The sequence below is a fragment of the Sciurus vulgaris genome (genome assembly GCF_902686455.1).
Source record: "Sciurus vulgaris genome assembly, chromosome: 16".
NCBI classification, from domain to species: Eukaryota; Metazoa; Chordata; class Mammalia; order Rodentia; family Sciuridae; genus Sciurus; species Sciurus vulgaris.
The window spans coordinates 33879642-33906636 of NC_136477.1; the positions used below are offsets into that span (position 1 = coordinate 33879642).

The 26995-nt window shown below is 42.8% G+C and overlaps 1 protein-coding gene and 1 long non-coding RNA gene across 3 annotated transcripts in view; one reads left to right on the plus strand and one right to left on the minus strand.

Moving 5' to 3' along the window:
• Positions 1-244: 244 nt before the first annotated feature.
• Positions 245-5022, plus strand: LOC306645875. Its single transcript, XR_013759753.1, has 2 exons — positions 245-362; positions 421-5022. It is a non-coding gene; the product is annotated as an uncharacterized lncRNA (long non-coding RNA).
• Positions 5023-5435: 413 nt separating this feature from the next.
• Positions 5436-26995, minus strand: part of TGFBR2 (transforming growth factor beta receptor 2) — an 84365-nt gene continuing 62805 nt past the window's right edge. For both annotated transcript variants that reach the window (XM_079113989.1, XM_079113988.1), the window contains 4 exons: positions 24759-25558; positions 22950-23091; positions 8699-8826; positions 5436-6194 (listed from right to left, as the gene is read on the minus strand). In XM_079113989.1, the coding sequence (XP_078970115.1) occupies positions 6015-6194; positions 8699-8826; positions 22950-23091; positions 24759-25558 (1250 nt within the window). In that variant the 3' untranslated portion in view covers positions 5436-6014. The remainder of the gene's footprint in view (positions 6195-8698; positions 8827-22949; positions 23092-24758; positions 25559-26995) is intronic.

Sequence of the window (26995 nt, forward strand, 5' to 3'; positions counted from 1 at the left end):
AGTTCTCACAACATTTGCAAGCAGTACCTATCATTATCACCGTTGTATACATTAAGGAACCAATAAATAGGAACAGTTGGGAGATTTGTGCAAAGTCACACAGAGATGGGATCTGAACTAATGGCATCTGGCTCTAGGGGTTCCAATTTTATCCATTTTGTTATGAACATTTAGCTTTCATTATGGATATTTTGATGACCCTAAGTTGCCAGGGCTACAGTTGTTGTATTCTGTGGTTATTCATTATGGGAACAGGTTGAGGGGAGACCTTGGGGACAACTTCAGAAGTACTGTGCTGCACAAGCACCATACAGAAATGATTTTTAAGGATCATTTGTGTGTGTGTGTGTGTGTGTGTGTGTGTGTGTGTGTGTGCGCGAGCATGTGGAGACAGAGAAAGAGAGAAAGAGAGAGAGGGAGAGAGAGAGAGAGAGAGAGAGAGAGAGAGAGACTGTGCAAGAGAGCAAGAATTTCAGTGTGTGCAATTTTAGCTTAATTAGAATAGGAAGACTATTAAAAAGTTATTTTTAAATGCACCAAAGATCAGGAGGTATATTAGAATTAAATTACACTGCGAGACTGATTGGCAGGCCATGTTATGTGGGCAAGTTCACAGCCTTATCTTTATCAGCGTAGTTTGCAAAGTAGGCCTGAAAGGCATGGCCCCAAACCCATGAAGTGTGGAGCTATAATTATTCAAGTAAAAAAAGAAACTAATTAGAAATGTGATAAGCAATGATTAAGCAGCCTATTTCAGGAGGAAAATGAACAAAATGAGCAGATGCCAACTGTGGTGGCTTCAGCAGAAAAGGATAGGCACACTGTTGAAATGAAAATTCCCTGTCTGTCACCTAGGGAAGGGATTTCCCTCAGGAATGGACCATTAGCATGTCATTTGCATAGAGAGCTTAAAACAAAAACAGTCACCACAAGATGGGAACTCTTGGGCACAAAGAGAACCTTGCATTCAAAAGATGCTGAATGGTGCCCTGCTGAGGACACTTGGTGGCATACTGCCAACTGCGAATGCTCCTGACCTTGCAGTAGCAGTGAGAACTGAAATAACCCCAGCAGCACAGAGCCTGAAAGGGGGTCAGGGGACCTTGGCTCCTGTTTTGGCTGAAGCTCTTGGGCTTGAGCCCAGAGTGCTTGTGCATTTTGTTTGAGGAATGACTTTCTCCCCCTGGGCTCCTGATGACCAAACCCACTTCTTCAGTACTAAGAGCATCTTCCTCTTCTATATTTTGAACTATTGAATTAGATCCTGGAGCCCCCAGAGATTGCATATTGTTATCTCACTCCAACTTCATCTAGTGTTCAGGATAGAAATTTGATCTCCTGCGTTCAACTGCTTCAATTCAAATTCTGATGCTAGTAATTACCAGCTACAGGACTGTTAGTAAGACCTCACTGTCTCAGTTTCCTCATCTATAAAATGGAAGTAAGACTACTCCCTAGGTTATTCATGAGGATTAATGTAGAGAATAATGCATGGTGCTTCCTGAGTGCTCAGTAAATGTTAGCAATTGATATGAATGTGCTTCCCTCCGTGAATCTCTCTGACAGTAATCATTCATAGTCACATCTCCTATAATTGCCACAAATATGTACCATTTTCTACTTAGTCTATTTTAAAAATCAATTCGATTATTTTACTCAGTCACATTTTAAGCAATAATATTTGTGAAAGCCCAGACTTAATGTGTTAATAGGTTTTCTAATACATTTTAAAATCAAAACAGATCAACTAAAATAATGTCTTTAAAGCCTGGCACATTCTGAAATCATCTCAGATACCAGTATACATTTCACACACTAAGTAACACTGTCTGCACCCCTTCACTCATTCTCTTCCAATCATTCTCTCAGCAAGCATTTAAACAATACTTAACAGGTGAGTGGAGAGAAAACTGAGCAATAGAGATGAATGAGCACCTCCCTGCCTCTTGCGGAGCAAAGAGAGCCCTGTTGAGAGCATCAATCATTTGTATAGATGGAGGAGTGGGGCATTTCCTCATGGAGTGAACTTTGTATCCTGCTGGTCAGGCCAGTTCCCTCAGAAGACACTATGAAGAAGAGAAAAGAATCAAGTGTTCCAGCTCTTCCAAACTCCAGTTCCAGGGCAACTTAGCTTTGCATCCAGATTCTACCTTGGGAGATTTTGGGCTTCTTGCCTGAATTTTCTGATAATGTAATACCTTACCTGCAAAATGGTCATAGCACCATCTCACTGAGCTAGTGGAGGATTAGATCTAACACCATGGTAGGTACTCAGTGAATAAGCATTCGCTCTCATTCCTGTCCTGTGGGCCTGTAAAAGTGTCTATTTTCCTCTGTGTTGTTAATACTAAGATTTATTTCAAAGTCTGCCTCTTTGCAAAAGTAGCACTTGGTGTTTACTACACCAACTTAGTATTGCCCAAAATACACTGAAGGCTTTCCAAGTTCAAGATGCAACTTCAAAATCTTGCATGTATTGCTTACCACAAGGGTACATTTTATATACAATAAGGCTTGTAAAATTCATTTTAAACATGATAAAACTGAGGCATGGAGAGGTTAAGTAATTTGATTGGATTGCACAGTTAGTCAATGGAAGAGCAAGTAACCACTAAAACTAGTAACCACTAAGTTGCTGCTAGCTAAAACAAGACTAAAACTAACACTCACAATAGGACCACATCATCCTAGCTCAGTGATACTTAGCTGAGAGGTATTTTGTTTTCCAGGGATGCTTGGCAATTTCTACAGACATTTTTGGTGATCAGAGCTATGGGGTAGATGTTACTGGAGTAAAGTCCAGGGATGCTGTCAATCTTCCTACAATGCACAAGACTACATTCCCCTCCCCAACAAAGAATTATTCTACCCCAAATATCAGCAGTAGAGTGTGAAAAACCCTGGTGTAGGCACTGCTGCATTTGTTATGAAGATCCCAGTGGATAACTCAGAAGAAGTCACAAAATCCCTCATATTCTAAGACATTGTCTTTGTCAGACAATGACCTGGAGTCAGCTTCCTAAGGCACACTCATCTTGCAATTTAGATTAAGTCAAAACACATGAGATGCAGGGTCTGGGAAGAAAGCATAGGGGAGAAGCTCATCTCATGAGAGCTGTCAAGAAGATAGACAATGGCCTGCTGATGGGAAGGATGGGGAAAACAGAAGCAGGCACAAACTGGGAAGCTGTGGATAAAGGCAAGTCTGGGATGTGAACATAGGTCCTGTGGACATGTAGAGGGACACCAGCCAGGACACAAGAATAAGGAGCAGGTCAATAGCAGCTGCTTCATCTAGTATTAGTGTCTATGACTTTCTTTCCTTTATTTTATTTTTCTTTTTTTCTTTTTTTCAGGAACCTGAGAATAGCAGTTGAAGAAGACAATAAATATGGAAAAGCTGGAGAGGATTTTTTCAGTAATGTTTTCTTTCTAAATCACAAAATAAGCAAATTAGCCAAGTAGGTTTCACTACTAGGAATAGAAACAGGAGGCAGGAAGCTTACCTGAGTATTTTGGCTTTATTTAATCTAATAAACATTTTATTTATATAAAAGACAAACAATGCATAGAATGAAAATAAGTGCTTGAGATTTTTGATATAAAAGAGTTTCTAGCATTCACATTCCTATTTTAATACATGAGTACGGCTGAAGTGTTCCATAGAAGAATAAAACTTTCCCTTTACATATAGTAGTGAATGAAAGTCAGTATTTTTAGGAACTACAGATTGTTATTCCTTGGTCTTTTTCTTGTATAAGAAAAAATAAACAAAACAAGCCACAGTATCATCTGACACTACATTCCAGTTTATGATGACCCAGACATGGTAACACTCTTGAATCTTGGAAGATCCCACTGATGGAACAGTATTCTAGAAATTCACCACTAGAGGTCAATGAGCAACAACGATTGGATGGTATCAGCAAGCCCTAAGGTGCAAGTGGAATTTCTGGGTGCCTCCATGATATTGCAGCCAGGTTGTCCTTCACTGAGCTCACCCAGGTAGAACAGGGTGGCTGGAAGGTACAGCCTCGATTTAGCATGTACCCTAAAACCTCAATGAGATAAGAGCTTCCACAATCCAAATAGAGTTCATTTGATCACTGCCAGTTCCTCTCTAATATTCCTATTTGGCTGAAAATAAGTAGCTTCAAAAACATTTTCAAAAAAGAGATCGTTACTTGCAGCATTAACACTTGTTCGTGGATTAACAAGTTTCCTATGGAATATTAAAGCTCATCTTTGCCCTGTTCCATGTGGACCCAGGTTTTCCTAACTGCAAATGGGATGCTTAGGTCACACATTCAAGTCCTCAAGAGTAATTGCAAAGGGTGGAGAAGCTGGTGTGATGCAGAGAGCAGTTATCATGAGAAAACCTCCTAGAGTAAAGAGCTTTCCTCCTTAATGCAGAAGGAAAAACTTTTAATATAGAAGCAAAAAAGACTTCAGTTAACCAGGACCACATAAAGGAGACCCCACCCCCTTTTTTAGTTCAATAAAATCTTCAAATCTTAACGCCAGAAAAGGTAGTCGAAACCCTATTATATAACGAGAGAAGGACAGCTTGGATGCATATTCCTTATTACGGATTTTAATTAGGGGCAGGTTTAATCCCAAACTAGGGTGCACATATGGAAAGTGGGGCCGTGGAAAGCACAGATGTTTACAGTGAGAAGTGAAGCAGCTTTTTAAGTGAGTCCACACCTTCTTTTTGTAAATGATGTGGACTGGAGAGAACTGGAAACCATCTGCTATTCTTACCTGGGATCCAGATTTTTTTCTGCAAAATCTCCAAATATTTAAAAAGTGGCTCAACTTTTCAAAATGCTGTGTTGGTCAAATGAAACATATGTTCAGAGTGCCTGAGGACACTGTCCTGATAGTGACAGTGTTGGGGAATTCAAATCCTTTCTAGACCAGAATGTGCTTGAGCATTCAGGAGCCCAGAAAGATGGAATCCATCAGTGTCTGCATAGAAAGTTGGGAACTCAAGCCAAGTGTGAAGAGGAAAAAAGAAAACTCCCCCTGCACGGTGGTGGTGGTGGGGTGTTTTGTTTTGTTTTGCTTTGTTTAAGGAAAGGATGAAAGCTGCAAAGTGGACAATAATAGGTTAAGTACAAGGGGAAGATCAACAAATAAGAACTATCTTATTAGTAGACAGTGTGGCAATATCATGGGTGGGGAAATATGTTTTTGTTTTCTGCAGCTTGTGAAGGTAAAAGATGGGGACAACATTTAAAATATTATATGGGGCTGAATGTCTGGACTAGGTTGAGGAAGGAGATTCAAAATCAGGGCTTGGAGGTCAACCAAAAAGTCCAGGAGAAACATCAGTACACAGGATCCCCAGGAACACTGGTCCCCAAACACAGTGCAAGTGTACTTAGCTCCAGGACCAGAAGAGAACTCTCGTGGGGGTTGGGGGATATCTATTGCAAAAGCAAGTGCAACATGGCCAAAGTAGGCTCAGAAACAGGATCCTCCCTCCTAACTCAATGATCCCCCGCTGGAGAGTCAGAGAACCATCTCCTGTGTGATTGTCAAATGCCAATGCTGTCACGCAAGGATCCTTTTCTGCTCGGTTCTGGAGCTCTACCATAAAACCAATTTCCTGGGAATATTTGATCTTTTTCCTCGTCTCTTTTCAGAGTATGGCTATCGATACAGATATAGACATATATAGATATATATATATATAAAACATAGCTATTCCATATTTATATACAGGCATTAATAAAGTGCAAATGTTATTGGCTATTGTAAAAAATCATTCTCATTTCCTGAGGAAGTGCTAACACAGCTTATCCTATGACAACGTCAAAGGCATAGAATGCTCTCTGTCACCCACACCCTGCCGCTGCTTTTCTCCTCATCCGCAGCTCACAGGGAGGGAGCTATACCCTTGGTTTTCCAGGAAGCATCCATCCAGGGGCAGCTTCCTGCGGCCTCTGTTCTTTGGTGAGAGGGGCAGCCTCTTTGGACGTGGCCCAGCCTGCCCTGCCCCAGAAGAGCTATTTGGTAGTGTTCAGCGAGCCATCTTCCGGAATCTTCTCCTCGGAGCAGCTCCTCCCCGAGAGTCTGTCCAGGTGCTCCAGCTCACTGAAGCGCTCGGCCACACACTGGGCTGTGAGCCGGGCCTCGGGATCGTGGTCCCAGCACTCAGTCAGGGTCTCGCACACCATCTGGATGCCCTAGAGTGGGAGAGGAAGGGCCAGAGACCACCATCAGTCGGCGGGGTCCGTGGAACTAACACTGATACATCCTTTACCATAGTTCACATGGAGGCTCAATCTTGGTGTTGTATGCCTTGTGGGATTTGGCAAATTTGTAATGACATGTCTCTGCCCTCAGGGTATCACATGGTACATTCTCTCTGTGCCCCAGATTCCCTGTGCCCCACCTCTTCATTCTTCACTCGCTCCCTCCTTCCCTTGCCTGTTGTTGTCTGTAGTTTTATACCTGGTTCATATTGCAGCCCCAGACTACCAGAGTGAAAGGACATTAGCCTGCTTTCATTTGTGAAACCTGTGTTTCATGGAGTGATTCAGTAGCAGCTTCCAAGAGCTGCCAAGGACGACCTGTGTGGACATCAGGCTGGACCTGGTGACGCCACTATCTTTGTATGTCAGATGTACATGACTGTAATCCACTTTGTAAGGTTTACTGATCTGCCCGATTCAAGGAGCCCATTCAGGAAATGCTGCCCAGGAAGGTGGTAGGAGTTTTCTCTCACTGGCTCAACTTTTATTTTGCATTGCAAATATTTCTGTTACCATCTCAAGCCCTTTCTAAAAAGCAAGCCGTAGGAACTAAACAGTCTGAGAGATGGAAATAAAAAGAGCTCCTCCCATGTAGATGATCAGTACTACCAATGGTGATCTCTCTCACGGGTGGCTGGAATGGGACACTATATCTTCACACTGTCCTGGATAGCTGGCACTTGCTTTCCAATACCAGCAACTTTCCCTCACACCTAGGAATCCCTCTCTCCCTCCCTACCCCATGAGTTCTTGATGTTGAATTAATTGCATAATTCACCTAATTGACTGTATTGATTGATGGCCCTGTTAAGAGTAGACTGTTATTGTTGGTACGCAGTAACATTTATTTTATTCTGGCACTGTAATTACAGGCAGTAAATTAAATTAAATATTAAGCATTAACTTGAAATCAATAGGGCAACAAATCTCATTAAGAGAAAAAATGTATTATGCAAATTCTTTCCAGAATTTTATCATCATGAATAATGGCTTCATTATAAGAAACATACGACAGAGGAGGTAACAGGGTCTGAAAGGAACATACCACTCCAGCACCTCTGACGGGAGAGTTTATGCAAACAGTCTTGCATTTTTAGAGTCGGAGACGATTTGCCTGAAACTCCAGAGAAACCCCTGACCCTCCACACCCTGACTTTATTTCGATCTGTCCTTTGCAGTGGCTCTGGGCCAGGACTGGCTCGGACCAGGCTTCCTGCTCCATTTGTCTTCCCGATTATGCCTGATTTGTTGTTTCTGTTTCTTATCTGAATTTGCCTTGCCCTTAGGAAAACCTGTGACATAGCCTCGGCCTTTATGGATGAGGGAATCCATCCAAAAGAGGCCATTGAGGGTTTTACTTGGTGGAAAGAACTGTTTTGTCAGTGAGGCAGGGGGGAATTTTTCTCTCATTCTTCACTAAGGGGTCTTTCCTGGGTGTATCAGACATATGGTCAGTTGTCTCTCATTCACAACCTATTGTTTTCTTCTTTTTCTCTGACAACTGCCCTCAACTGCCCCCCAAAACAAAGGCTCCTGGGAAGTCCAGACGATTGCCCTAATAGTAGAAGTCTTAGCTTCCAGGTTTTATTTTTTTGGTACCAGGGATTGCACTTATGGGTACTCAACCACTCAGCCACATCCCCAATTCTATGTTTTATTTTATTTAAAGACAGGGTCTCCCTGAGTTGCTTAGAGCTTCACTTTTGCTGAGGCTAGATTTGAACTCATGATCCTCCTGCCTCAGCCTCCCAAGCTGCTGGGATTATAGGTGTGTGCCACCACACCCCTTAGTTTCTATTTCTTGAAAAGAAAAATCAAGAAGCCATTAGGATGTTCCCAACATGCAGGCCTCCCATTCCTTCCCTGGCATTTTCCTCTTCTTTGATTTCCTGCATCCACAGTGACAATCCCTCCTCCCCAGGCATGCTGTCACGGGCCTCTCCCAGCTCTGCGTGCACAGCCTGCAAACACCTACGCATGGCCTCTGTACACCACAGTCCCTTCTCAGCCCAGCTGCCTGACAACCCTGGTTGTTTTGCAATCATTAAGTGTTTCTTTCCGGAGCTGAAGAATCCCAGAGGAAATCACTTGGGACCCAGAGGGAATGAGACATGAACTCCTGAGGTGAAGGCATGAGAGTCAACAGCAGAGGCTGTAAACACGTATTTTAACTCAGAACCAAGGAGGCCTGGAAAACAGGACACATACTCCTCAAATGGTTACCTGTGAACCCTCTCCAAATGCTGTGTCTATCTGCTGCTTGCAATTTATAACGGGGTCAACTTTACTGAAACTTCTTTTTAAACAAAACCAGACTGGGTCATAGGACACAAGGGGACCTGCCCTCTGATTTAAGCCTAATATTCCAGAATTCTCTCCTAGTAAGAGGTTCCTCCGGATGAATCTTATTCTCCCTTCAAAGCTGTTACTCCTACCTGGTGGTTGAGCCAGAAGCTGGGAATTTCTGGTCGTCCTCGGTCTCTCAGCACATTGTCCTTCATGCTCTCAACGCAGGGGTGCTCTCGCACCTTGGAGCCAAACGGAGGCTCGTAGTCTTTCACTTCTGTGAAGCAAGAGGCAGACACAGGTCAATTGAGCATGGCATGTGTGACCCAGGGATATGAGCATGTTGATGTGCCGGGCTGGCAGGGCAGCATGAGGCACTGAAAGTCGCAATACATCTGTAAGTATTCTAAGAGCAATTTTTAATAGTAGTGGATTAAAATAAGAAGGAAGGAGGGGTTGTGAAGAATCCTCACATCTGCAAATGAGTGCTGAGTGCCTCCCAGGTGACATAATGTCAGAGGCTGGCAACAGAGTGGATAGAGAATAAGGTAGATAAAACCACACAGTTTACATTTTAATGCATTTAAATCTAATTCGTGATGGGGTGATATTACCCCAAAGGGATGGGTGGTTCTTGGGAGGTGGGGAAACCATACTTATTGCAACAGTTTGCAGTCTTCTGGAGGCTCACAGCATTTAATAAGTATCGTTGAAGTTCACAGGGGCTAATCAGCCATCGAAAGGTGTGCAGTTCTGATTCGTGCTCCAACCTGGACGGAACTTAAAGGCATGAGGCTAAGGAAAATAAGGAAATAAGCCCAATGCCAAAGGACAGGTGTCTTATGATCCCACTTTTATGAGGTACCTTGATGCTATGATCTGAATGATTCCACCAAAACTCATTGAGTGGAAATCGAGTTGTCCTCATGAGGTATGAAGAGGTGAGAACTTTAAGAGGTGATTAAGTCAGGAGAGCTCTGTTTTCATGGATAGATTAAACCTTCCATGGGTTAACAGACTGATGGGCTAATCCGTTTCAAGAGTGGGTCTGTTACAAAAACCAGATTGGCTCTGTCTCTTGTATATGCCCCTCTTACCACATGTGACGTGTGCTGCCTCCTGCCCATGAAGGAGCCATATTCTTGGGCCTCTCTGTCTCCAGAACCAGGAGCCAAAATAAATCTCTTTCCTTTCTAAATTACCTGAGTATTTTGTTAGAGCAACAGAAAACTCACTAAGACATTTGAACAGGCAAATGCGTAAGGACAAAAAGTAAAATGGTAGCTGCCAAGAGACTTGGGGACAGGAAAGAGGACAGGAGTATGGGAAGGTGGAGTTAGTGCTGATGGATAAGGAGTTTCAGTTGGAGAAGATGAAAAGTTATAGAAATAGGAGTACAACACTGTGAATGTACTTAAAAATGGCTAAACAATATTCACTATGGTGACTTTTAAACTATGTGTATTTCCCACATGGAAAAAACATAGGATTATGAGGAAAAATGTCTACAAATCTTTATGCTAGGGATGACAAAAAAAAGGTTGAAAAATGTTGTCTTGTTGGGTTAACAGAGGGACATATTATGTCAGCATTAACAAATGCTGTAGAAGGTAATTTTCCTTCAATTACATGCTGTAAAGAAAACAGCAGGATGACACGGCACTACACTGGGTCTTCAGGTTTTAACTATGGTCAATGTCCTCCTGCGAGCTCCCTTGGCTAGATGTCCTGGGCTCAGGCTGACTTCAATATGCATCGTCTTTTTGTATAATCACTGCTCATTTGTCTCACGAGACCGGGTTCAAGGAAAGAATCCCTTTCTCTCTCTCCATTCCTAGTGCCTGTGGCCAGGGCCTTCCTCCAACAAGGGCTCTCAGTGAGCACTTTAGTGAGGAGTGAATAATGAGTGAATCTCAGGTCCCGTCCACAGTGGCAGTGCATAAACTCCAGGCGAACCGTAAACCGACATACTAATTTAAAAGAGCAGATCAATACACGTGTCAATGAAGCATAGTACGATTTATAAGACAGAAGACATCCCCGGACGAAAACATGACTGAGGTGGATAGGGACAGCGGACTGAATGCCCCATTTTCCCATTTTCCCCAAAGTAAGATCCTTAGCTTTTAGCTAAAAAAAAAAGAAGAAAGAAAAATAAAGTCATTTCTAATGAGTAAAACTTTCAATAATTTGCTTTTCCGAGTGAAGAACTGAAGATGCTTCACAACAAAATGACATTTTCCAAGAGATAGCTAATTTATTTTATTTATTTATTTTATTTGCTTTGTTATGTTCTTTCCCTTCCCAGAACCCTACTTGCATATTTATTGTCTTCAGCTTCACCCAAGTAGAAGGGCTGCCGGGATATTTTCTTTTTCTTTTTTTCTTTTCTTTTTTTTTTTTTTTTAATACTTTGAAATACAGGAAAATTTGGGGCAAAGGCCTCCTGTCACATCGAGACAAATGCAATCCACTATTCTATTCTGTGTGTCTGCTTTAGATTTCAAGTGCCCAAGTACTTCAGGCAAACTGCTCCTGGGGTGAGATCTGAATTTTGATCTGCATGATACTTACATCTTATTTCTTTCTTCCATTTCCTATCTTCCATCAGACTATAAATTCCTAAGCCCCAAAATCGAGGCTGAGTTTTGCATCTTTGCTGGATACAAAGTAGATGCTCAATAGATGAGCTGGCTTGAATTCAACCAGAACCTAGAAGTGAGAATCAGAGCTTCTTCTCTTCAGTAAAATGAAGGACCTCCACTCACCCCTTCAGATTTATCTCATAATCCAATCTAGTTGAACAAGATCATAGCTCTGTTAGGATTGTCTATGATATTAATTGCCCCTTGGATATTGTTGTCAATCCATAGCCTATTTCCAATGTTTTTGGCCTTTGTAGCAGCTGTGGCTGGTGCCTTCCTAGATACCCTTTCCCAAGCCAAGAGCACCAGGCCCCAGCTACTGAAAGTGTTGGGTCATGAGGGCTCATATCTTCATTTCCAGAAGATTGTCATTGGCTGATGGGAACTGTCTAGCCTAGAGATTCCTGGACATGCCTGCCTTATCCCAGGGGCAGCCTGTAGCCAATGACAAATTAATATGGGAATTCAACAGTCCAACTCTCTTGTTCTCAGAATAACTCTGTGGTGCAATTCACAATGCAAAGCTTCCTATGAGATCAGGCTGAGACTGGACCTCTCCCCAAATCACAAGTCTGCCTAAGTGCTTCCTCTGTCCTGTCTTGCTTCTGCTACTTCCTTCTCCTGAGATCTTATCCTCAATAAGCATCACAAAAAAATCCTTTGGTCTGACTCTACTTCTAGCAAAGGTGGCCCCTGATAGCTGCCAAGAAGTAGTCTCTCCTTTCTCCCCAGGTCTACAACTTAGCTGAACTGCACCATCTGACCATGGGTGCAGAGCCACCCTGTGGAAACCTTGCACCCTTTCTTGAGAAGCTGTAAGTACTGAACCAGGAGGAGCATTCGGAATTGCACACTGTATGATGTTACTCCGATGAAGCTCCTTTGCCTTTTTAGGAAGATTTCATGCTCTCTCCCTTTCACCAAACATGTCAGAGAGTTATTTATCCCTGTAGCATCAACAATTCGCATACTTGTGCTCAGAAGGGACAGGGCAGAACAAGACCACAAGCGGGGAAAGAACCAAGCCCAGGTGTCAATCTCAAGACTCATCGTCTTTAAGAACAAAGAAGAAGTTGCCATGGTTGAGATCATAACCCAGGGCTACTTTATTTCATTTCAAGTCCTGATTTTCAAAGTCACTATATAAACCATGGCATTTATTTTAATTTCATAAGTTCTATGTGGACCAAAGCAGACTTCCATGGGGAATGGGACAAGATGGTACCAGGCTTACTTTTACTTAAGAAAAGTAATGACTATTTTAGAGGAAGAAGAGACAAAGGCAGATATTCTTTCCCAGAGCAAGGAGATATGTAACTAGGCTACTTCCTACTTCTCCTAAAGCCTTGGAAAGTTGTGAGATTCCCCAGTATCCCAAAGAGATAAAAGGCCTGCTTGCCCTCTTTGACTTGTGGGAGATATCATAGGGGAAGTGGGTTAAGGGTAATCAGGAAAGTGCTGGTGAAAGGGCTGTGTCCTTAAGGCATACTGGGAGGACCTAGGAATCTCCTACCTCTAAGATTAAAATAGAAAAGTCTGGAGCTATTGCTTTTTGACCCAAAGTGGCATATTCCCATCCCTTGATATGAAAAAAGTTTTTCAGGTTGCAAGTGAGGATGGGGATTTGAAGTGTGCACATGCCTTAAACTGACTTTCTTCAATCTGAGAAATGTCATATTTATATAATGCATATTTCCCAAAGAGTTAATACACTTCTGCTTTTTTTCTTATTGCAAATTTTTGCAACTCATCTTTCTTTGCTCATTTCACCTATTTTGAATGTCTTTATCCCCACCCCTATTTTTTTTTTTTTTTTTCTCAACGCCTACAGTGAGTACCAAGAAGACTCAGCTGTGTACACAGCTGCCTTTCTGTCAATAGCCTTGAGACATGCTCTGGGCAGTCAGACAAAGGAGCTTATTTCCACCCTCATGGCTATTGAGGCAACACCACTGGCCATTTTCAGGGCTTCCATGAGGAGCTGAAGGATGTCCACGTATAGACCTTATATCAGAGGCCATTCCCTCCAGGGGGGCATTTCCTACTTGAACTTCAGTTTTTCTAACTATCCCACTGGATGTGGCAGAGATTTGCTTGGACTCCACAGGAGATGGTTGTGGACAACTGAGTGGGAGCCAGGTTTCTGAGAGAGGAGGATAGAGGGCAGGGGACCTCTGCCTAGCTAGGTGAGTACTGATGGTCCTTTCCAAGATAGTCCTGGGCTATGGAGCAGAGGCCACGTATGGCAAAAAGTTAGTGACCCAACCCTCTTAAACTCCAGCTGTCTCCCCTGGTTTCAGAGGCTGTGATGCTTAATCCACCCCAGCAAAGTCACTAGGTCTGAAAAAGTCTTATTATTTATCCCTAGCTACTGATTTCATGTTAGTGCTTTAGAATATTTTTTATTTTGGAAACTGTATTTGATTAATATTATGACATCACTAATGATTTACAGAGAAAAGTAAATCTCTCTCCCACTCTGAACCCCTAGTTTCTTTCACAAAAATAGCTTTGTTTGAACAGTGGGATTAAAAGTGATTTAAAATTTCCCCTTCTTATTCATAAATGGGTCATTCCCAACCTATTTTTTATAAAAGATCAGGTCCTTCCCCTTCCATTCATTGAGGAGAGGCTTCAGTAAAACACAGTAGACATGAATTACAAGAAAAATGAACCTTGCTTGGGTGTTGTGGCCACATCACATTTCTATCAAAGTCACTAAACACCCACTTGAAGTTCATGTCCTTATCATCTTTCAAATCTGAAATGAGCAGCACCTACTGCAGACCACCCTTGGAGCAGAACAGCTTCAGATGTTTCATAAGGAATAGGAGTTGCATCTTGACAAAGGAAAATAAATATTAAAGGTATTAAACACATTGTAGCGTTTTCAAATAAATTAGACAGAGAATGTGGAAGAACAGTCTTCAGAGAGGTGATCCAACACTCTTTGCTTCACTACTGAGAAGACAGAGGTCCAAAGAGCACACCAGATTCTGGGAAGAGCACTTAGAACTGCACGTGGTATTACTGTCAGTCTGATGGAAGTTATTTGCCTTTTTAGGAAGCTTTTATGCTTTCTCCTCTCCACCAAGCATTTAGAAAGTTCTTCTCCTGCAGCCAGAGCAAGCACAGCTGGGACAGCCCCCAGTGAGAACATGACTGTGACACATGTGACAAGTGTCTCTCCCTGCCCTGATCAGACACTCTCCACCATGTGACCTCGGGAAGGGCAACTTTAGGAGATCTGCTGAAAGGTTGTGGTTTGGAAGTTCTAAACAAGTGATGCATAATAATAATAATAATTAGCAATTACAAAAAGAAACAGCTCTCCCCTTAACTGTTACTATTTACAAACACTAAACCCAAACAATTGCCCTTTATGGGTTTGGATCAGTAGATGGGAGTTAGTGGTGGAAGTAGATGATGCCCTGTGAGATGGCACCAGATCACAGTACAGTTGGCAGTGGGATTAATAAAATATATTCTAGAGTTCCTCTTCAAAGATTTGATTCAATGATGCCCAACCTCTGAACTCCTTTCCATGAAGAACAGCAGAGCAAGGAACTTAAGGGGTGAGTGGATTTAGTCCAGAAAGTATGCTCACCTATAATAAGAACCATCTTAAAAAAAAAAAAAAAAAAAAAAAAAAAATTGCCTGAGTACAGTTCTTTCAAACATGTTAACTCTGTGGTCCCTAAGGAGGGGAATTACTTTTGTCAAACTAGGTAGGAGGACTTGGAAAAGAGATGTCAAGATTTTGTAACCATAGTTAACAACAATTAATCATCTGTTTGGAAGTAGCTAGCAGAAAGAATTTTGAATGTTCCCAGCACAAAGAAATGATAAATGCTTGAGGTGACAGGACAATTACCTTGACCTGATCATTACACACCATATATATAGAAACAGTACACTATACCCTGTAAGTATCTATGGCCATGAAAAATTTCAAAAATATATTTTTTGAATCCATAAGGCAAGTAAAGTCACGGGTGCCCTTGGTCACTCTTGGTGAGTAGCCCAGGACACAATGCTCCCTCTGCACTTGCTTTCCCTCTCGGGCTGGCCTGCGCCAAGTGGGGCAGGCTGGGGGTGCTGGGGAGGCGACCCTGCACCTTGACCCAGAGCGCCTCTGCCTCAAAGACCGGCGGGAGTTGGAGGATAAACAGCAGTTTCCGGAGAGCCAGGCAGTCGCGGCTGGTGCGCGTGCTCCGCTGCACGCACGCTTGCCCTGCAGTTGCCCGCAGTGGAAACGGCCCGATAAGACACCCTGGTTTGGCTTCCTTCCCTTTCCTGACTCATTTCCTTATTCCCTAACTGGCATTTCCTCTGATCTCTTCCCAAACTACTTGCACTCCTGTTCTTTTTCCAGGGTCTCAGGCACCCAACCCAAAGGCAGACGCCTGCAGCGCAGAACTGTTTAATGAAACCAAGCCCCACAGCGGGTCTTTCCTGGAGTGCCTCTAACAGCATCTTTTCTAAGAAACCTCTTTGTGTCACTGCTTGGGAGGGACCCTGGCCTCTCTCCATCTCCCTTGCTCTGCCTTGATCGGCAGCCTGTTCGCTGATGGAAGGCAGGAGAGGCAGACCGTGCAGCTTTTTATTTTTCTCAGCTTCTCTGAAGGGAAACTCGGCTTGCCTGTCTGCTCCCAGTGTCCCCGCACCGGGAAGGCAGGTCTCTGGGCCAGCAGTGGCATTCCTCTGCGTCAGCATCTGGTGCGCAGCTGTTGTTTTGACTGTAGTTCCGACTTTGCGGGGCCACAAAGCTGTTGACAGTTTTCCCCAAAGCAGCGCCCCTGAGTTTTTATGTTTGCTTTCCAAATGGCACGCCCTCTCCCTCCAAATCCAGCTGAAAGAAATGCTTAGATTCTGTTCTCTCGGCCTTCTCTCCAATGCCTCCTTTCTTTTTGTTCTCCTCCCTCCACCCCCTTTCTTTCTTTCTTTTTGGGTCACTGGTACTTTCTGTCCTCCTCCTAGACTGTCACTACTAAGGAACTGTTCTTGGAGTTGTTACCCCTCCTTAAATGCTTGCTCAGCTGGCTGCTGTGTCAGCTTCTATTCAAGGGCCTCTCTGGCCTCGGATTTGGAAGGCTTTGCGCCTGTGGACCATTCTAGCTGGCATGACGTGAATATTGTGCCTGCCCTATTCACCAGCAGGGACCCTGGGCCTGGCCTCTGTGCCTCCCACACACAATGCACACTTGCATGGACACCAAAGAAATCAAAGAACTGGACAGACATTTTTCATGAAAGAACCCCAGTCTCCAGTTCTATCCTTGCAGAGTGGCGATCTCCTGACTTTGCTCCTTTATAAAACAGGAATCAATCACCTCCTCCTGGGCTTTTCCTTCTTCAAACAACCCTGAAGACTTCACTTCTTGGTTTTTCCTTTGTCTTCTTTCCAATGCTACAAGGGTCAGCAATGACACCCTTTGTCATTACCTGTCCCCTAAACCTTTTTTATTTTTCTTTCTAAAATTAAGCAATGGATGAATGGATAAATGTGGTATACATACATAATGGAGTTTTATTCAGTCACAAGGAAAAATGAAATTATGTCATTTGCAGGAAAATGAATAGAACTAGAGACCATTGAATTAAAGGAAATAAGTCAATCTCAAAAGGTCAGGTCGTGTGTTTTCTCTCGTGTGGAAACTAGAGAGGAAAAAGGAAAAGGGGGGGGCAGGGCTCTCATGAAAATCAAAGTGAGATGAGTAGAGGAAAGGGACTAGGGGATGGGAGGAGGTGAAGGAGGGGACAGGTGATGGGGAGTGATATTGGCCAAATTATATAGTGATATTGTGCACATGTATGAGTGTGTAACAACAAATTCCATCATTATGTACAACTATAATGCACCAATAAAATAATATGGAAAAAAAATCACACCCATCTGATCTCTCCTGTCATATCTATATCTATTTGTTCATTACCTGTCTTTCTAGAATACTATCACCTTACTGGACTCTCTGTCCCTTGGAGAAAAGCCTGTTTTTTGTTTGTTTGTTTGTTTGACTATTTTTAATAATGCCTGAGACACAGTAGCTACTCGATAAATATTTCTTAAGTGAAATGAATAAACGAATGAGTGAATGCATCGCCAGAGAAATAAGGATAAGGAAGTTGTTCTAGGCTTTAAGGTATTGCTGCTGTGACAAGTACAGGAATTAACAATGCTGGTATTCTGCTAACAGAGATTTGCCCAGAGGAGCCAGGAAAAACCAATCGATACAGACTTTCAGAAGTGAGGCCATTACTGAGTGATCCTCAAGTGTGTGACTGTCTTGCTAGGTACTTCCAGAAAGGCTGCATGTCAATGGCTGGGTTGCCAGAGTAGCTTTGACTATCCATCAGTAAAAGTAATGGTACTTGTAGCTATTTATTGGATATATTCTCCATCAGCCTGGCTGGTTCTGCACCAGGATGGTTAGGGTCTGTAGGCTACTAAGTCAGACAGCAGGGCTTCAGTTCTGGTTTTACAATTCTTCCACGTCCTGAAACCTCAATCTTCTCATCTGTGAAATGAGGCTTGTAACAGGACATGCCTCAAAGTGTTTCTGGTAGATGAAGTGAGCTGTTACCTGAAGCAAGTGCTTAAGCCACAGGAACTGTTACTCCTCTGTGGCTTTTCTGCATCTGGACCAAACCTACCTCCACCGGAAGCCTTTCTCTTTGGACCACTCTCTTCCCTTATGACAATCCATCCTTTGCTCTCCCTGGCAGAATGTCTTGCTAAACAGGGCGATAGCAGTTGGCATCAGAAGGCACAGTTATCATCTGTTTACACTTTCTGCTCAGATAAGAGCCAGGCTTCTCCCGGGTGCTGTTGTCTTTTTCATGTTTACCCTTTACTGCCCTGCACAGAGGAGAAGCTGGCTGAGGAGGGAGCAACTCAAAAGGACACCCCTGAGTCCCCCTCACGGTTCCTTCAAGAACTGACCTAACCTTCACTGCCTGGCTTGAGCACCAGGCTCCTTCTATCTGGCCTGGGCATTCCATTCTTTGTTTCTACTGCTTCTCCCCCCCCCCCCCCCCCCCCCCCGTAGCTACTGTCACAACTAAATAGCACCAGCCTATTAAAAAGTCCATTTAAGCCCAGTGAGATGGTGTACATCTGTAATCCCAGCAGCATAGGAGGCTGAGGCAGGAAGATTGCAAGTTCAAAGCCAGCCTCAGCAACTTAGCAAGGCCCTAAGCAACTTAGCAAGACCTTGTCTCAAAAATGTAAAAAATAAAAAGGATTGGAGAGGTGAAGTGGTTAAGTGTCTCTGGGTTCAATCCTCAATACCAAAAAAAAAAAAAAGAAGTCCGTTTAATGTGCCAGTCTCAGGAAATAACATGAGCCAGGCCTAGAGGTAAGACCAAACCATAATGAGGATCACAGAATACAAACAGCTCCTGCCGAAGAGCCTAGAGAGGCAAGCAAGGGTCAGGAAGTGCCAGACTCAACCATAAGAATAGAATGGAGTCACCACCAAAGGGCAGGAGAGGGGAATCTCAGTTTCTTCTATGGTATCTTCTGCCCTTTCATGCTTAGTATCCTGCATCATTCAGTCAGAGTCCACAATGCAGAATAAACTGGACTGAATATTAGTTGATCTCTGTAGTGAAGTAAAGTGTTGATGGATATTTATCATACGAAAGAAGCACATTCCTTTCCTTCATTGAAATGAGACTTGCTGATGAAAAGTTGTGATGCAAATGCTGTCTCTCAAGTCATAGGAATGAAGCTGAAGCTTCATCTCTCCCTCTTCCTGGCACTTTATACCTTAAAATCTAATATCTAGGGGCTGGGGATATAGCTCAGTTGGTAGAGTGCTTGCCTCACAAGCACAAGGCCCTGGGTTCAAATCCCCAGCACCGCAAAAAAGTAAAAAATAAAAATCTAATATCCACTGTTAGTAAGGTAAGAGATACCTGCACATGTGAATATTTAAAAGGAGACAAATCTATGTCCATTTCCAGTAGATAACGAACTTCATGAGGCCAAGCACTGCCCTTCCCCTTGTGATTCTACAAGGGTGAGAGAGGAGAGCCCAGGCTTGGAAGGAAGAAGACTTTGGTGCTCTGGCTTCACGTGCTTTCTGAGAGATTCTTTGGATGCAAAAGAAAAGTCTCTGAAATTAAGACTAGAATAAACAAATTTGTCTTTAAGATTTTTAAGATGTATCAAAAAAAACCCAACAACAACAAAAAGTGAATAAATAATTAAAAACAAAAAGCAAAAATACTATGGCTTTCAGAAGAAGAGGCCAGCATCAGAGCAGGGGCCTGCTATGTGAGATCCACACTTGATCAAGTAATGGCTTCGTGTCAGGGCAAGAGTGAGGATGGGTAAATAACCTTAGTGTTTGCAGCCGGGGCGGAGATGGTACAAACAGGACTGTGGGCTTAAGATCAAACAAAATGAGAAGCGGGATGGCCTCTTTCCGGTTCCCTAAATGCTGTCTGTTCTTATCCTTAAAGGTTATAAAAGGTTTTTTGAGACTAGCTGAACAAACCAGATCCTGTTCCTTCCTTAGGAAAATGTGTTTACACTGCATCCCTTTTTAGAACTCATAAAAGTTGGAGAACTTGGTTCTTCCCCATTAGCCTAAATTCTTCCACACTCAGCAAATATCAACAGGAAAGGGCTTTAGTCATTGATAACAATGAAGGCAGGGAGCTCACGCAGGGCCTTAATAAGCTCTCTGCGCTGACAGAGGGAAAGAGAGTCGCCCCGTCTCCAGCTCATGTTTATAGAATCACGGGTTTGAAAGCACAGGAGAAGATATTGCAGTCTAGGTAAATTTATTCTGACAGAGACAACAGCATCGTCTCTGACACAGCTCATATCGGCCTAAAGATTCATTTTGGAACTGTCAAAGCTTTCAGGCAGAAAATTATTCTTAGTGGCTGAAACTTGGTTAAACAAATTTCACTGCACAAGGAAAACCAAGTTACTTTTGGAAGTGTCGCAGGGGAAGAAATCTCAGCAGGAAACCAGAAAATAACAGGGTCAGCCAGGTAGGAAATACTGCCTCCATGCTGGGGCCCAGCAAGGTGCAGAGAGGGAGGCAGTGACCTGGACCTACCTTCCACATGTTCTGAAAAGGAAGAAGAATCAGAGGCAGGAAAGGGGCCAGATAATTCTGGCCTGGACAAAATGTCAGATAGATGGCCTGTCACCAAAGTGGTGGCAAGTTGAGCAATAGCATAAATAATGATAATATTGGACAATCATAGAATGGAATTAATATTTGTAATTCCAAGATGGTATAAACACATAGTTAATGAAAAATACTAAGGGGTGGTGAAAGATGGGACAGATCTTCCTTCAAGTAGAGTACCTATTAATAAATGAAGAAATAAAAAAAATGGAAAATCTGCATTAGGCAAGCATTGCAGCAATAATCGTTGAAGGTAAGAATTATTGACAGATCCTCAAGTTAGTAGATAAAATGATGAAAGGAAAAGATCTTAGGTATCTTTACTAAAGAGGTGTTTAGTATCTTTAGAAACAGGTCAGAGTATCTTCCCATGAGGTATGAATTAATTACAAATAAAATAATGGTATCTTTACAGGGCAGAAACATGGCAGATACAACTTTCACAAAGGGTCAGGTTTAACTTCTGCCACTGGTGATCTTGTGCCTCCTGACATGATGCACTGAGAAGGGCCCGACATCATATCTGCAGTGTCCTTGTCCAGAGTTCATATCTCCATTTTATCATGAGAAAACATCAGAGAAACCCAAAGTGAGAGAGAGTCTATAAAGTGACTGGTCTAAACTTTTCGCAATAGTCAAGGTCATAAAAACCAGATTAACTTGGAAGTAAAGGACACTACAGAGGCTCCCAGGTTATAGCAATGTGTATTCGAGACTGGATCCTATCCAGCAAAGGACATTATTCATAGAGCCTAGAATTTCAAGTAAGGTCTATAATTAATTAACATCAAGGTACCAATGTTAATTTCCTGTTTTTGATAACTGTATACTATGGTTTAGGTTAGATGTTCACATTAGGGGAAGTTGAGCATTCTCTCATGACTTTCCCTTCTTCACAGGATGGGAACTCTCTGTGCTATTTTTTCAACTATTCTCTGAGTCTAAAATCATTACAAAATAAAAAGCCAAAAATAAGATTAAAGCCAGGTATGGTGGTGCACATCTGTAATCCCAGAGATTCAGGAGGACAAGGCAGGAGAATCACAAGTTCAAGGCCAGTCTCAATAAATTAGCCACGCCCTAAGAAATTTAGTGAGACCCTGTCTTAAAATTATAAAGGGCTGGAGCTGTGGCTCAGTGGTTAAGCACCCCTGAGTTAAATTTCATTATCAAAAAAAAAAAAAAAAGAATAAATTTAACTTGACTTTATTTGGCAGCCAGCCAGGACCAGACTGGGGTACATAAATTTCTCAGGTGATAGCCAAGACCTTGAAGAAAATAACTGAGAAAAGAAATAGCAAAGGGTATAGCCATGCAGACATGTGTCATTCTTGTAACACAAAGCCATACCCTGCCCTTTCAGGTGCAGCAATTTTCCCCACCTCCCAAACACTTGTCAATCTGTGCTCCACCTGCTTCTTACCTTATAGGAATTTCCAGCCTACGCTATAGCCATTTCCTGCTTCTCACGTGTCCTAGCTTGCCAGTCTGAACATGCTAGTTAGCTACTGGTTCATCAGTCAGCTTGGTATTCTCCTCCGCTATTGGTTCCTTCCAGCCTGGGAGATTCCAACATCTGGGAGAAGCGTCCACGCCATCTTTCTCTTTTCCCTTTTCAACCCCAGAGCTGATGCTAGTCATCCGCATAATAAAGTCTCTTGCGTGAGGCCCTGTGTCCGCTGTGGATTTTTCTGGGAGCTATTGTTGAGCCGCAACTGAGATAGGCGTGGGGAGCGCCAGTTCCGCTGGAAGGGCTGGAACTGCCACGGGTCCCCAGCTGAGCTGCATTTTTTCCTTACAATTCTCACCTCCTGAATGATCAGAGGACAATATTCCTGAAACAACGGCCTTGCCCCTACACCACAAATAATGCCCATCCTTATCTACATTCTCATGGTCAAGAGCAGTCATGGTCACTGACAACAGAGAGGACTCAGATTGTAACTTGTGAAGAATCTGGGAAAGCCATGAGAGAATGCTCAGAAAAGGAAAGGAAGTGCTGAACTTGTGGGACAAAAAAGAGAAAGTCAGCCAGACCACCTGGGACTTATGTAAGAAAGGCAGGAGAAAAGGCAGTTTCCTGATCCTTCTTGAAGCCTAGCCAGTCAAAGGATGCCTTTCCTCAATACCCCCCAAAACAACAACAAAATCATGTCTCTGTAAGTCAATTTTTAGTCCAATCCTTTTTCCAGACCTTGTAATTGAGAAAACTTTAAATATAAAAAGAAACAAAAGCCAGATGCTAATCCAAATAATATCATCTATTTGATAAAGACAAATAATTCTTCTACATATTAGTGCTCATCTCCTACTAGATATTAAAATATTTGTGGAGAGATGAATCAAGAGAAAAGTAATTATACAAACCTTATTGAAGGAGACGCAAAGTTTTATGTTCCAAACATGGCTTTCAGCATAACTCTTTGTTTAGTGTGATTCCAAATGGTTCTGGAATGATTGTGTGCTAGTAGATATCTCAAGTAGCTATTATTGTGGAGCTAACCACTTTGTGGTGAACCCCTGGGACCAGGCTTGAAGCAAATAGCATAACATCATTCTGAAGTCAGGTCCACCACAGTCCCATGCCAGTGGTCCATACATACCTCCCACTGCATTACAACGAGACGTCATTTCCCAGAGCACCAGAGCCATGGAGTAGACATCAGTCTGCTTGAAGGACTCAACATTCTCCAAATTCATTCTGGATTCTAGGACTTCTGGGGCCATGTATCTTGCAGTTCCCACCTAAAGCAAAAATAAACATTGAGACCTGTCAGTGAATTCCAGGTGCATCATTATTTCCACAGTAGAGAGATGCTTGTCCCTCAAGTGCATAAATGATCTTTAAAAGAATCACAATGCTGTTTTAGGATAAAGAGAACTGCACAGAAAGATATGGCATGTATGGTTATTTTTAAAAATGATGTTCTCTCACTGAAAATCCTTTAAAGACCATAAACAAAATAAGTAAGTGCCAAAGCCCAGAGATCTTAGCTAGCCCGTGATATATACCAATGCATTATTCAATGACAACCTAACCTCTACAGAGATAACCTGAGAGACAGCATCTGTGATATTTTAGATGTTTACTTTTGCTTTTGTAAATTCAATATTTTTTCATTTTTGAAACTCCATGGTTCATGATGAAAATAATTGCCATCAGTTTTGATGCCTTAAGGATGATTTTAATCTTTGCCTATCCCATGGCACATTCCATTGTGCCAAGGATGGAGTATAATTTCATAAATCTTTACTAAAAGTGCATGAAAATATTTCCACAGCAAATGAGCAAATCTGAATCCCATTATAATTATAATTATAATTATAATAATAACAATTATAATTGTTGTGGGTGTGTCAAGTAAGTTATACTTTGATGTGGGGCCTGTGATAATCTCTATGACCTGAGAACATACAAATGTGGAGCCCGTAGGACAAAGGAAAAAATATTTCTAGGGAGAACTTTTCAAATATAAATGTTTGATACTGCAGTATGGCACAGCCTGATTAATGACAATAATTGTCTTACTGTCACAAGGATTTAGGGAAGGTCCAGTAATTTGCTATTTACATTTCAAGGAATGCTTCTTATCGGTGTGTATTAGAAGAAATTTTTCTCTTCAACAAATCCTTGCATGACTCATTACCATACCCACTGATCAGTTTATGTTTCAGCATGTTTACCTCAACACTGTCTGTGCTGCCATGGACACGGAGGGCTGCCTGAGCAGGAACCGCATGCCACAGAAGCAGGTCCTGCCACCAGTCCAGAGAAAGCAATGCTGTTCTTGATGGGCTACAGTGACTGACCACATGGAGCTCACCATTCACAAAGGATGCCCTGATAATTCTGAATCACTTCCACTTTTTTGGCTCCTTAACCAAGAGAGATTTCCATTTGAATCTGTGAGTGCTTCAAAAATGGAATTGTTCATTCACTCAACAAAAGCCTATAGGTCAGTTTCACTTTCAAGGTGCTGTGCTGGATGTCTTGGGTGACCACGGGGACATGTATCTAGACATCAGGGAGGCTGCCTTCTAGAATCTAGAAATCAATATAAATACCAGGAGTATAGAGTACAGGGGGCCAAGTACAACTAAAACTGAGGTCAAAAACAGAGTTAAATGCTAACAGTGCTCCAAGCAAAGGAAAATATTTGCAGATGGAACAGAAATGAAGATTGACTTGGAGAAAAATGTTTGCCCTGACTTGGGAAGGATTTGAAGACAGGAGGAGAAGGGTTGTCCATCAGCAAAGGAGAATGGAGGATGCCCAGGGTAGATTGCTGACTTAAGCTAAACTCCCTAAATAAGTATCTAGAGTGTAGAACTGCATGACACAAGGGCAGGGGATACTGATCAAGAGGTGGAGTGAGGACAAGGAAGAGGGACTTGGCAACAGCTCTCCTTACCTGCCCACTGTTAGCCAGGTCATCTACAGACAGAGTAGGATCCAGACGCAGGGAGAGCCCAAAGTCACACAGGCAGCAGGTCAGGTCGTTCTTCACCAGTATATTGGAGCTCTTGAGGTCCCTGTGCACGATAGGCATCTTGGGCCTCCCACAGGGGGTGTGGTCACTGTGAAGGTGAGCAATGCCCCGGGCGAGGGAGCTGCCCAGCTTGCGCAGGTCCTCCCAGCTGATGACGTGCCGTGTGAGGTACTCCTGCAGGTTGCCCTTGGCATGGAAAGCGGTGATCAGCCAGTACTGTTTCCCTAACTCTGTCTTCCGCTCCTCCGCAGTCAGGAACTGGAGGATATTCTCATGCTTCAGGTTGATGTCGGAGAAGATGTCCTTCTCTGTTTTCCAAGAAGCATACTCCTCATAGGGGAAGATCTTGACTGCCACAGTCTCAAACTGCTCTGATGTGTTCTGCTTCAACTTGGCCTTGTAGACCTCGGCAAAGCGGCCTTTTCCCACCAGGGTGTCCAGCTCGATGGGCAGCAGCTCCGTGTTGTGGTTGATGTTGTTGGCGCACGTGGAGCTGATATCGGAGCGGTCATCCTCCAGAATGATGGCGCAGTGCTCGCTGAACTCGATGAGCTTCCCGGACTTGCTGGTTTCCCAGGATGGGCTCAGCTTCTGCTGCCGATGGACGCGGTAACAGTAGAAGGTGATGATGACGGCTATGGCGATTCCCAGCGGTGGCAGGAGGCTGACGCCTGTCACTTGGAATATGACTAACAGCAGGTCAGGGCTGCTGGTAGTATATTCTGATGTGGAAACAAAAAGAAGGAGGAGTTGAGTTCAGTAGGAAGTGAGCCTGGGTCTCTAGTCTTTACCCATCTGCATCTTTGTAGTGTTTTTGGATGCTACATTAGGAATTTTTTTTCCAATGATGCTGAAGTGCACTTGTCATTCTTCTCTACCTCCGGCTATCCATTAAATATCTCCTACTCTTCTCCCAAACTTCAGCCTAAATGTCTCTAAGAAAAGGCTAAGAAAACTTAATGAAATGTCTCATTTTATCTATTCTCATAGCACGGTATTTTTTCGTATGTTACATTTCAGCATAATTTAAACCAAATAACTAGGACCTCACTTTTTGTTTTTTGTCTCCATCTTTCCCTCTCTCTTCAACCCCAGCAGACAGAGAACTCCAGATTAGCAGGGACTTGTTCACTACTATAAACTCCCTTAGCACACAGCAGGTTCTCAATATTGTTGAATAAAGACAAAACATTTACTGAATGCTAACTAAGGTCAAGGTATTGCCAAAGGCATTGGGAATAGAAGCAGAAGGACAGCAGATCCTGCCTTTAAAAAAGTTTGCATATAAGGCATCTGGTAAAAACAAAGAGTCAACCACAGTTCTGCCATGGACTTTGCTCTTTTCCAAGCTTCAACATTTCTACTCTGCTCAGCATTCATCTACCTGGAAAAATCAGCTCTGGGCCTCTGAGTGGTGGGGAGAGAGGTGTCTGGGGAGAATCTCTTTGGAAGACTATTACTTTATGTCCACCCATACTCCTGTTTTTACTGTGCATGCATTTTTTTTTTTTTTTTTTTTTCCAGTCCTAGAGATTAAACCCAGAATCACGCTCAGGCTATGCAAGGGCTCTACCACCATGCTATATCACCAGCTTTGGACATGCAGTTTGGAGGAAAATGAATTAACAGCAACAATGTAAACACTGCTACAAAGTAAGAGAAGATGAATGTGGAAATGCTGCCAGTTTTCTTTCTTGGACAAAGAAACAAGCCTCTGTGATTGATGAAGACACTACCAAGTGTTTACTGTGAGTTTGACACTGCCCTCAAGGAGTATCCAGTAGAGGGGTTAAGGCAGGTTGTTGTGGTGTGGATGTGAGATGTTTTCCAAAAGCTCACATGTGAGATAATGCAAGAGGGTTCAGAGAAGATTGGGTTGTGAGAGTCCTAATCCAATCAGTGAATAAATCTGATATATTAACTGAGTGGTGAATGAAGTGATAGGGTATGGAGGAGGTGGGTATTGGGGTATATATTTTTATTTTTCAAGTGGAGACCTGTCTTTCTGCTTTCTGATCATCATGTGAGCTGTTTCCCTCTGCCACACTCTTCTGCCATGATGGTTTATCTCACCTTGAGCCCCAAGGAGTTGAGTTGGCCTTCTGTGGACTAAGACCTCTGAAACCTTGAGCTCTCAAATAAACCTTTCTTCCTGAAAA